Raw genomic sequence first — 12,943 nt, 5'->3', positions numbered from 1 at the left:
TCTGAATGAGTTGGAGTTTGTGAAAGGTGGAGTTCTGAAGTCCAGAGAGGAGAACATTGAAGATGATGAGACTTGAGATAACAAAACAATCTCTAGCTCCATCCTGGTGGGGAAGAAGGGTGTGCGCTCGAAGGGGCTCTTAAAAAAAAAAAGAGAAGTAAGAAAGTGGAGACATTGAGGCATATCTCCTGAGTGTCCATTGCTGATGGGGAGGGACATCGTCTAGTAGCACATACTGCGGCATCATAGGCGCACTCCCCATGATTTTACATCCATTTGTTTTAATGGATTGAAAATCATGGCGAGCGTTCCCACAATCTCCCGATATACAATCCTGGCAGGCTTGGCTCTCCACCATTGGTGCACATTCACAAAATCAGCCCTCATAACTAACCCTCGCCCCTCTGCCCCCCCCCCCCCTCACCTCCCAAAATATTTTTTTAAATAAAGATAATTGCAGAATTGTACAGTTCTGACGCTGCAGTTTCCTACATTACAACAGTGACTACACTTCAAAAGTACTTAATTGGCTGTAAAGCGCTTTGGGACGTCCTGAGGTCATGAAAGGCGCTGTATAAATACAAGTCTTTCTTTCTATTCTTATACCTAATGCGTTCTATTTCAAATTAATTTCCCCATGCATTCTTTGTCAGTTAAAAAGTACAAACCTCTCTGGGTTCTGGAAATAAATTTCTCTTCGTAAATAGTGCAGCGGTGTTTCATAGTTTCCATTACAGAAAGCTTGGCTTCCTTATGCGACATGACAGCACTTGTCTGAGCTGCTATCCAACTCTGCGACTGAAGTGACAGGTTCTCGACCGTTTACTGATTCTCGTTTTAAGTGCAGGTCGTCAGAAGTGACATCTTCCTGCAATCACCTTTTTCACCTAACTGGCTCTTGGCAGCTGTGGCTTAGAACTATCACCTGCTAGAGCGAGCTTGAATATGACAGATTCCTCCAGCATCTCAGCACTGACTCCAATCTGCTCTGACAACTCATGAACAGAGTGAACGTTAGTCAGGGATTACCATCTCATATCTGTCATTGCCATCTTGTCTGCACAGGGATATCAAGGAGATGTTACTCACTAATTCATGTCATATTTATCTCAAATTGTTTTGATATAATACACAGATCCTCTTGCTCTGATCCCATCACTGCTGTGCTTTCACATCCTAGGTTCAACCTTGTCAATCTACTTTGACCTAGCAGGTCAATAATTTCTGAGCGAATGAAAAATAAAAAAAAGAAACCATTTCTTTGCATTTAAGATAAGTTTTGCCATTAAAAGGTGACAACCTGTGCCTCTAGCAATGGCTCGCATGGTTTTAAGGCACGTTTATATCACTGTAACCAGTTAATCTGGCATGACCTCCTTTGATACTGGGTCACAGTTGTTCTGACAAGACGACTTGGCTTCACTTCACTGGGACACTTCTTTGTGCCCAACTGTTGGTTCTTTGCTGAGGGATTCTAACATGTGCAGTGAAGCCTTCTGTGAAGGACGATCAGATTTGACTGTTACGTGTGGTTTGTCTAAATCTGCATGAATTGGTATTCATTTGTTGAGCAGTGTTCATCCAAGCACCAAGATTGAAGTCAGAGATTCAACACCCGTTTATAATTAATAAGTTTTTTTGTCATGAAATAATAAGATCATTTTTGACAGACACGTTACACTGTGATCTGTTGAAACTGATTATATTTTTTAACGTGAGGAAGGAGGTCTAGATTATCCTTTAAAGTACTGAAATCTTCATAGCTGCCCAAATTATCCAACCTATGTTTTTGGGTTGGTGTCAAGTAAATGGGTTACCGCCAATCAGAAAATCTACCCTTTCATGTTTTCCAGATGATCTTTGCCCATTTTTGTTCATTCACCTCAAGATCCTCTTTAAGGAGTTAACCCTCTGCTAACTCACTCAAGTAGCCATGGTTCACATGTGTGCATAGAAGCGAGTGCCAGTCGACTATCTGCCCATGAGAGATGTCACCGTTGAGCTTGACCTGATGTTTATGTTAACTTTCCAGCAGGAATCACTGGACAGACATTGGGAGCAAGGAGCCTGACTGGTTGTTTTCCCCCTTCCTTAGCTCAGGAATGCTGAGGCCAATTGTAGCGCCCTAGCTCTTGTCTGATTGAGATTAGCTAACTTGACACAGATTGGGAGTCAAACCTAGGACCTGCCTTTTCTGCATTACTTTCTGCGACACCGGGCAGTGCCTTTATCCATTAGGTCATTGGCGGAGCTCGTTGGATTCCTTTGTGCACCATTTCGTAACAGGTGATCTGCTACCAGGCTTTGGGAGCTGCTCGTGTTGTGTGAGAGTGGTTTATGGGTAATTTGGCTGAAACACTTTTCCCTCTTGTTCATATCTGCTCTCCATCTCCCCTGGCAGATTGGATACTCACAAACTGCCATCCCACAGTGCAGCAGAGCACCCATGTACTGTACCACCTGCTTGCCCATTAATTCTGAACAGCAGAGTGCATAATTTATTGGGGCAATGGTCTGAGATTTAAACTGATGTATAATTGTTTTTTTATTCATAAATTGACTGCTATTGGGCATTTACAAATAAATAACAGTAAAATGTTCAATTTATATTTGGTTAAGTATAATGTTTTGTGCTGCAGACATGGGAAAACATTCTTAAAGTCTTCTTTTCAAAAATCACTATTGTTGGGCACATTGAAAAGAAAAAATGTTAGAAACAATATTCAGCTGCATAACCTTCTTCAGGAGGCCAGGTGGAAAACAACCAATTGTACCTATTTGTATTTAACAGTTTCTTTAGATTATTAGTAGGAGGAATAAGGAGGCCACATACTCCTTGGAAAATAAGAGTTTAAATGGGGTAAAGGAGCAAATGGATCTAGGGGTACAGATTCACAAATCACTAAAAGTAGCGTCGCAGGTTAATAATGTCCATTTCTAGAATTGAAAAGCAGAGAAGTTCTGTTAAACTTGTATAGAACCTTGGTTAGACTACACTTGGGAGTAATGTGAACAGTTCTGGTCTCCATATTATAAAAAGGATATATAGGCATTGGAGAAGGTGTAAAAAAGATTCACAAGGATGATACCAGAACTGAGAGGTTATGACTGTCAGGAAAGACTGAACAGGCTGGGGCTCTTTTCTCTAGAAAAGAGAAGGCTGAGGGGTGACCTGATAAAGGCCTTCAAAATTATGAAAGGGTTTGATAGGTAGATGTAGAGAAGATTTTTCCACTTGTGGAGGAGTCTAAAACTAGGGGTCATAAATATAAGGTAGTCACTAATAAATCCAGTAAAGAATTCAGGTGAAACTTCTTTACCCTGAGAGTAGTTGGAATGTGGAATTGGCTACAATATGGAGTAGTTGAGACAAATAGCGTAAATGCTTTTGAGGGGAAACTAGATAAGTAAATGAGGGAGAAAGGAATAGAAGGATAACATTAGATGAAGTAGAGTGGGAGGAGACTCGTGTGGAGCATAAACACTGGCCAGTTGGGCCGAATGGCCTGTCCCTGTGCTGTAAATTCTATGTAATTCTATGTGATTATAATCTTGTCCTCTGGCTCTCTTCCAGTTTCAACCAATCAGATTCTGCAACTCCTTCCCCCAAATATCCCTTTGAACATCCCTGATGATTCAGTCAGGCTATCCAGTGAATAGCCATGCCACAAACACCAGGAAGACCCCAGGTCCAATCTTTGACCTGCACTGAGTTAGCCTATCTCAGCAGGGTGACAGTGACAGCGCTAGAACTGGCCTTGGAGGCCCTCGGTTAGGGTGGGGGAAATCGGCCTGGGTTCCTGCTCCTGACTGCTAATGTGTGGACATTCGGTGAGGATGGGTAAGGTTTGGTTATCATACCACTTTGAATGAACTGTCCACGAACGCTCACTGTCAGAAAATGGCTGCTTGGCTGAGGTACTAGAAAGCGCTCAGCACCCGTGTATTCTGCCAAGGAATCCGATAGCTTAAGCGGGGGAGAAAATTGGCAAGAAAACAGTTTTATTCAAAATTGTAAGAGTTATTATGAATATGGTTCATATAATTAATACTGGTTTATGTTCAGAAGTAAAGTTCAGAATTTCACTATTGCACTTTAACAACTAATCGATCTGTCTTATTTATGGTCAGGGTTTCTTCTGGAATTATAAAAGTCATTATCAAACATTTAAGTTTAAATTAGCAAAAGCTCATTAGGCCTACTGTACTGAGGTTTTATCTTTCCACTTGGTAAAGGTTTTCGTAAAGACTTCAGATTAATTATTCATGTATTTCTGTCTGTCTGTCTTCTTGCAGAAGTTATTTCCCTAAGTTTAACACACCTCCAAATTTAAGTGTAGAATCACTGTCAATAACTGTTCCATGCAGACTGATGAAATAAAGTCACACAGCAGCATTAAAAGCAGAAATTGGGAAAAAGTAGTTGGTATGTTTTAAAAGGATCGCAGTGTATTAGAAAAATAGTCTGACAGAAGTTCTGAACTATTATGCACAATTTTGTATTGCAAGCCAGTCCTAATCCGTAGTCCATGTCTGAATTTGTTTGTGAAAGAAAGAAAACTAAAAGCAATTGGAGCCTTGTTGACCCGGGTCCATTGTGCTGCCATTCTACTGTTTCCAAGCTTTGGAGAGCAGTAGAGTGACTCAGAGTTTCATAGAATCATAGAAAGTTATAGCACAGAAGGAAGCCATCAGCCCATCTTGTCCATGCCGGTCGAAAAAGAGCACTTTCAAGCACTTGGTCCGTAGCCCTGTTGGTTACCGAATTTCAAGTGCACATCCAATAACTTTTTTAATGAGTTCAGGCAGTGAGTTCCAGACCCCCACCATCCTCTGGGTGAAAACATTTCTCCTCAGCTCCCCTCTAATCCTTCTACCAATTACTTTAAATCTATGCTCCCTGGGCACTGACCCCTCTGCTAAAGGAAATAGGTCCTCCCTATCCACTCTATCTCGTCCCGTCATAATTTTATATACCGCAATTAAATCTCCCCTCAGCCTCCGATGTTCCAAAGAAAACAACCCCAGCCTATCCAATCTTTTCTCATAGCTAAAATTCTCCAGCCCTGGCAACATCCTCGTAAATCTCCTCTGTACCCTCTCTAGTGCAATCACATCTTTCTTGTAATGTGGTGACCAGAACTATACGGCGTACTCAAGCTGTGGCCAAACCGATGTTTTATACAGTTCTAGCATAACCTCACTGCTCTTATATTCTATGCCTCGACTAATAAGGGAAAGTATCCCATATGCCTTTTTAACCACCTTACCTACCTGTCCTGCTACCTTCAGGGATCTGTTTACATGCACTCCAAGGTCCCTTTGTTCCTCTACACCTCTCAGTATCCTCCCAATTATTGTGTACTCCCTTGCCTTATTTGCCCTCCCCAAATGCAATACCTCACACTTCTCTGGATTGAATTACATTTGCCACTTTTCTGCCCACCTGACCAGTCCATTGATATCTTCCTGCAGTCTACAGCTTTCCTCCTCACTATCTACCTCACAGCCAATTTTTGTATAATTTGCAAACTTCTTGATCAAGCTCCCCACATTCAAGTCCAAATCATTAATATATACCACAAAAAGCAAGAGACCTAGTACTGAGCCTTGTGGAACCTCACTGGAAATAGCCTTCCAGTCGCAAAAACACCCGTCAACCATTACCCTTTGCTTCCTGCCACTGAGCCAATTTTGGATCCAACTACCACTTCCCTTGGATCCCACGGGCTTTTACTTTATTGACCAGTCTGCCATGTGGAACCTTGTCAAAAGCCTTGCTAAAATACATGTAGATTACATCAAACGCGTTATCCTCATCGACCCTCCTTGTCACCTGCTCAAAAAATTCAATCGGGTTAGTCAAACACGACCTTCCCTTAATAAATCCATGCTGACTGTCCTTGATTAACCCATGCCTTTCTTAATAACGACTTATGCTGTCCCTCAGAGGTTCGATTCCAATAATTTGCCCAACACCGAGATTAGACTGACTGGTCTGTAATTACTCGGTCTATCTTTTTCTCCCTTTTTAAACAATGATATAACGTTAGCAGTCCACCAATCCTCTGGCACCCCCTGCCTGTAGTCAGGGAGGATTGGAAAATGATGGTCAGAGCCTCCGTTATTTCCTCCCTTGCTTCTCTTAGCAGCCTGGGATACATTTCATCCAAGCCTGGTGATTTATCTACTTTCAAAGATGCTAAACCCCTTAATACTTCCTCTCTCACTATGTTTATTCCATCCAATATTTCACACTCCTCCTCCTTAACTACAATCGTCCCCCTCTTTTGTGAAGACAGACGCAAAGTATTCATTACGAACCATACCCACATCTTCCACCTCCACACACGTTACCTTTTTGGTCTCTAATAGGCCCTACTCTTTCCTTAGTTATCCTCTTGCTCTTTATGTATTTATAAAACATTTTTGGGTTTTCCATAATTTTACTTGCCAGTATTTTTTCGTGCTCTCTCTTTGCTTTCCTAATTTCCTTTTTAATTTCACCCCTGCACTTTCTATTCTCCTCTAGGCTTTCTGCAGTATTGAGCTCTCGGTGTCTGACATAAGCTTCCCTTTTGTGCCTTATCTTACCCTGTATCCTCCTTGTCATCTAGGGGGCTCTAGATTTGGCAGTCCCACCCTTTTTCTTTGTGGGAACGTGTTTACTCTGAACCCCTTGAATGCCTCCCACTGCTCTGACACTGATTTACCTTCAAGTAGCTGTTTCCAGTCCACTTTTGCTAAATCACTTCTCAGCTTAGTAAAATTGGCCTTTCCCCAATTTAGAACTTTTATTCCTGTTCGATCTCTGTCCTTTTCTATAACTATGCTAAATCTAACTGAATTATGATCACTACCACCAAAATGCTCTCCCACTGATTCTCCTTCCACCTGCCCAGCTTCATTCCCTAAAACTAAAGATTTGGAGGGGTTTGTTTCACAGCGGGCTGCTGTTTGGGAGGATGACCGAACGGAACATGTACAGCTTCCACTTTAAGGGCTCCTGAAAAGGGATTTACTTTTCACTGTGTACAAATGGCCAGAAAATCTCCAGGCAACATTGCACCTCTTAAATAACAATGCCAGTGTGGAGCGGCCTTTTCTTAGGAAAGGATAAGAATTCAGCTTCCTTTTTTCTTCAGCGTGGATTACAGTTCCCTTTTGAATTGGTGGAAGGCTCCTCAGTTTATTGGCAATCTGAAAACATTGATTGGAAAACTGCATGTGAATACACTAGAAAATTACATACACATTAGAAAATTAAATGCAGCATGAAGTGAGATTCAGCTGGATAAAACCCTGGCTAATTCACATGGGAAGAGGGCCATTTCCTGTTTCTGTTCCTATTTTCCAGTCTGTAATGTGAGGCACACTTTCTAAGTGAAAACAATCCATAGATTTCAATCTTCTCCTGCCTGACCTGCTGAGTATTTCCAGCATTTTCTGTTTTTATTCCATCGATTGCAAGTTGCATTCACCTTTTAAAGATGCTAAAATTAAGATATCCAGCACTTGCTCATTTTACATCTCTGTCACAGCAGAAGATTAAGCCCAGCTCAAAAAAAAGTGATCAGTCTTCATGTCCACTGAAGACCATTTATGGCCTCTGCTCAAATTGCCCTTGATCTGCCCTGCAAACCCACGTGACCCAATTAAGTTCCATCCTGATGTCCTTATGATCCATGTTAGTGAGGCTGCTTACTCAATGTGCTCTACACTGACATCAGTGCATGGTTAACATTCATGCCATTGTGATGTGTGTGAAGCAAGCAGCTAGTTAGACTGATTTTTTTTAAGAGATGTGGTCACTTAAAGCTGAGTGGTTGAATTTTAATTGAAACAAAATGTCTCCTTTCCAGAGACTATAAGCAATTGAACATTTTCTGCCACTCTTCCCAAAGCCATTTTGGAGAAGTTATGCAACCTTTCAGGTCCGATTAGCAGGAGAGGCACAATAAAAAGAAAAGTTCGATAATTTATATATAACTTGATATTCCATATCTTTTAGACTAATGGCGCATTGGTACATACAGAGGACAGAGAAAAATTGGCCAATGTTCTGAATGTTAATACCAAAACTAGTGCATAGTGAACGTGTGTGTGTGTGCGTGTCCCTTTTAAGCGTGACAAGGATGTAAGTTGCAGCTTGAAATGTGTGCCCTGCTTTGAGTATTGTAAACAACAGACGAGCAGTAATGTCTGAGGGGTTTGCAGGGCCAGTAGCATATGTGTAGCAGGTTGGAAGACAACATTTTGTGGCACACATAATTAGTCCATCTATCTGGTATATGGTAATATTGGGTAACATTACTTTGCTCCTTTTCCTAACTTCTGCCATCTTTTTTCACATCTGTTCCCAATGACCTGCTTAATGCACCTCTGCACTGCTAATTGACTAACGTTACAGATGTCCCTTGTCGTAACCCAACGTAACTGAATGACATAGTCATTTACTGGCATAGGACGGGTTGTCGTTTGGGCAGATGCCAGTCACTGGGCAGATGCCCATCACTGGAAGGGCTCCCTCAGCTTACAATATCTTGAGACTACATCTCTGCATGATGCCAAACAATACAAGGAGCAGATCCTTGAACTGGAGGAGGGTCCAGAAATTACAGACTTTTGACCATCTTTGAGATAGCCATTCTTACCTATAACACCAGTAAGAGAGTAGCGAAAGGTGAAGCCAAAAGTTTTCCCCAAACTAAAGGACTAGTACCACTCTACCCTTATATCTTGTCATGTTTATCACTCATGCATACAAAACCCCAAAAACATCACATTTAGTATCTCTCAAGCTCCATTTAGAGATATCGCTTTGTCATTCGGAATAGCAGTCTGCTAGTGGCCCAGAACAAGTCAGCACATTGCTTGCTCATCGCAAAACAGGGCAAACTGGTGACATTTGTCTTCTGAAGAAAACATCAACTTGATGTACCTGCTCCCTGCTAATTGACTAATGTTTCAGATGTCCCCTAAGATAACCTGGAAGGAACCAGATGCATAGAAGTTAAGGACATTAGTCACCTTTACTGCTACTGGCAGCATTGTGCCTGTGGTGGAAGCAGTCTGTAAGTCGTTTTCCAGCAGATAGAACAACTCCATCACTGTCTCCCTAGTGAACCTTAGTTTCAGTGTCCTCACTGCCATCTTTGACAGACGATCACAGTAAGTTGCTTCAAACGTGTTGAACATGTTGGTCGAAATATATTACTCGCTTTTACTGAAACAATCAAAAAGTTCAACTATACAAGCTTTCAGGATGCCATAGGTTTGATTAGCAGAAGAGACACAGTAACAAGAAAAGTTCAAGAATTTATATACAATTGGATATTTTATATCTTTTCACTATTGAAGGCAATGATCCATGCAGAGGACAATGATAAATTAGCCAGTGCTTTGAGTGTTAATACCAAAACTATTGTACTATGAACGTATATACGTTGAACCTGTGGGCTGAATATGTGGAACTGCACAGCAGCAACTTGTAAGAGCAACACTAAATATAAGATAATCAAACTCATGGTCAGTTTGGGCTGTTCTACACTTGTGGGACTGAGCAGTCAATTGGTTGTAATACGATGTTTACCACATACGGCACTGGATCATGCATATAATCCCACAGGTTGTAGATACACATTGCAAAAACATGCTTGTAATAGTTCTTTCTCTTTTTTATGCACACCATGAAAACTAGCAAAAGCTGACAAAACCTAAAAAAAAACTGCAACTCAAAAACAGCCCTGAATTTAGTTAGGCTGAATGTGCAGTAGGATACAGGCTTGTCATAACTTAAGCTGCAGGTATAGCCAACATTTTATCACTTGTATAGCTGAAGATTGTAGGAAAAGAAGCAGGATTTTATTATTTCTTGCCAAAAAAAAATGGATTATTGTGGATATGTACTGTTACTCCCTGTTAAATCTGATTGTTGCATTGTTTGAAGTTGTTTTTATATGGTTGTCACAGTGACACAGAGGCATCTGCACCCCCTACTCCCAGTTCACAGAGCCACTTTTCTTCTCCCTTTTCACTCCCTGTTTGCAGTGGTGCTCATCTTCCTCTCCCCTTTAGTTCCTCCTGGAAGTCTTATCTCTCACCCCCTTCAACTTAAATAGGCACTCTTTCCCCATTTCCCTCAATTCAAACAGTTATCAAAAATAAATGCAGTCTTTGAATGCTGAGTATGATGGGATGCAACAAGTGGTTTTAACAAGCTTTTTTTTTTTGTCCTATTCACTCACTTAACAAATGACCAATCATTAGGAAGAAAAAAGTCTATTTATGCAGGACTCTTGTCAGTGAACCCTAAGGTGGCAGAAAGAGACGAATACAACAAATAAAATAGAAAAAGGAATTATCGTGCCTGTTTCTTCAATTTGTTTTCTTAAGAGGAAATGGATGAATATCTGTTTCATGTAATTATTTCATTTAAATGTAAGAAAACCCAGGGCTTTTCTTTAAACTGATGCTTTTAATTTAAAATTCTTCTATTTTTCGTTTGAAAATCCGCTAAAAGAGTATTGGCGGAGTTTTCCGATTTTTCTTTCTTGACCTGGAGCCTTCAATACTGAGAGCGTAAATCAGAAATCTGGACGTGCAAGCCCTTGATTTCCTGATCAAAACTGTTGGAAGATTATGGGGAGCATCTGCCTAAATTTCTGATATGTTGTCGATTCTGTTAGCAAGCGAGGCTCCCTGACAGGAATCCAGAATTGTAGAATCACCCCTATTGTTGCCAAAGAGTATGTATAACATCAATGACGTTTCTTATCACTAAGTTTCTGTTTTGATCAATTATGTAATAGGGTACCTTTTCTTCTCTTTTTCAGACCTGATGGAATTGGAACTGTAACAGTTGAAGAGAAAGATAGATTTAATGAGATTAAAGAAAGACTTCTGTGCCTCCTTGAAAATCAGATCACTCACTTCAGGTAATCTGGTTTCCGTTTGTGGTACCTGATGTTATATATCACTGTGTTATACAGTCTTCCTGTCTGGATCCATTAGCCCCAATTTTAACTCGGGGTGCATTCGAGGCGGGCAGGGTGTACCACATGGACTTCTCAGCGTGAGGCCCAGGCCTTTTTAACTCCCAGGCCTCATGTGTCTGCACTCTCTCCTGCCCGAAGCCACAGGAATGACATCCAGACCGACGGGTGGGAGCAGGAATTGGGGCAGGAGCCAGCATCAACCAGGGTCCAAGGGAATGGTTCCCTCCATAAAGTAAATGCTGCGGGGGTGGGGGTGGGCGTGGGCAGGGTGGTTGTAGATCCAATGCCGGTCATGGGAGTGCAAGGCAAGATTGCAGCAGGAGAGGCCCAAGGAGTCTATGTGGGGCCCAAAGCACACCTGCTCCTCTTGGCCCCCAAGGAATCTTTCCGAAAGCTAAGAAATTTCACTTACCTTGGCCTCTTCTGCTGACTCCACTGGGGAGAGGGTATAATTACAGCATGACAACTTTACGCAGGGAGTTTGCATTATAAATACGGACATAGGCATTTATTATACAGCTGCATGCCCTGGTCCAATTATCCCCTTGCCTTTTACCTCAGTTCAGTTGAAGACTACACTTGGTCTTGACTGGCTTGCCGGCGCCTTCATCTTCGGAGAGGGTGTGTAAGGTGGATCAGCGGCTTCTTATACACCCAGCCCGAAAATCAGGCGTGTTGTACAATGGCGCCCGATCCGATATCACCAGCTTTACACGCCCGCCAAAGTTGAATGTTTCAGTCACTGTGTGCGACTCTGCAGGAGATCAACTAGTAAGCCTAGAAATGACATTGTGAAATATTGGTGCATGACTGTTCAATGCAGTCACACAAATTACTTTGTTCAGTATTTTAATGAGACTTTTAAAGCTGGGTTAATGCATCTGTTAAAATAGCAGACAAAGACATTTCATACAAATACGTTTTCACTCATTTTTATAAAACCACACACTTTAGACAGAATAGTACACCTTATAGGGGCACAGTTAAATTGACAAGCCTCTCCTCCAACACTTTCCCTGGCAATTAGGCCAGTACTCTGCTCCATTTCCAATTAAAAATAATGACAGTTGCTGAGGTCGCTGCAAGTAAAAGAATTAGCGTGAATTGGTGAGGATTTAATGTTGTGGGTTTCTCAATTTCTGTTCATTTGATCTCAATTCAGTAATCTTTAGGAAATGAGCTTCGGTTTGGCCCTCTCTTTAAATCCAACATTTTGCATCACATGAATGGATTTTTAATTCTAGCTATTTTAATAAAACCACCAGCAACTGGCAGATTCAGTTTGATATGTTATATATTGCTATGACTGTATTCATCTGTAGCCTGTAAATGGGCCGTGAGATGTGCATGAATACAACACAATAGCCTGTAGCTACCGTCAGCTACTGCTTATATTGTTAATACCTAGAGTGGGTTGAAATAATATGTCATTTATGAACACCAGTAAAGATACAAGCAAAAAGTGGATTGGCCTCGCATTGCTTGATATCATTAAAATTCAATCAATTTTCAGAAAATTGTTTACCCATTACATCATCAAGAGGTATTAATTTAGTGCAACTGTTCAAATACATACATACAAAAAGACGGGCAGAATAAGAGCAGCTGGTCCATTGCTTCTGTCCCATTCAACCATGTTGCAACTAAGCAACACGACCATCAATAGTCCAAACCCAGCAGCAACCATGTAATCTCCTGGGAGAGGCAAAATAAATATTTTTTAAAACCCTAGGCCAATTCGGGAGGAAAGAGAATTCTGGGAAGTCCCTCTCCAATCCCCAAAGGCAATCAAAATCCAGTTCCAGGAGACAATAGTGACCACGAGGTACATTACCCAACATCCCACCTACCGTTTGTATGCAGCGATATCAACCTCCTGTAGAAACTTGTCCAGCTCCCTTTTGAACGTTTCCAGTGAATCTGCATACAGTGCATGAGCTGGCAAC

General features: G+C 41.4%; 1 protein-coding gene across 3 annotated transcripts in view; it reads left to right on the top strand.

Annotated features, from left to right (window-relative positions):
• cadps2 (Ca++-dependent secretion activator 2) overlaps nucleotides 1–12,943 on the top strand; it is a 603,629-nt gene that overhangs the window by 435,643 nt on the left and 155,043 nt on the right. For all 3 annotated transcript variants that reach the window (XM_067999803.1, XM_067999802.1, XM_067999801.1), the window contains exon 14: nucleotides 10,836–10,937. In XM_067999803.1, the coding sequence (XP_067855904.1) occupies nucleotides 10,836–10,937 (102 nt within the window). The remainder of the gene's footprint in view (nucleotides 1–10,835; nucleotides 10,938–12,943) is intronic.

This window comes from Heptranchias perlo, chromosome 18, assembly GCF_035084215.1.
Source record: "Heptranchias perlo isolate sHepPer1 chromosome 18, sHepPer1.hap1, whole genome shotgun sequence".
In the NCBI taxonomy this organism is placed as follows: domain Eukaryota; kingdom Metazoa; phylum Chordata; class Chondrichthyes; order Hexanchiformes; family Hexanchidae; genus Heptranchias; species Heptranchias perlo.
Note: the sequence above shows the minus strand (reverse complement) of the source record. Positions and strands in the feature narration are given on the sequence as shown.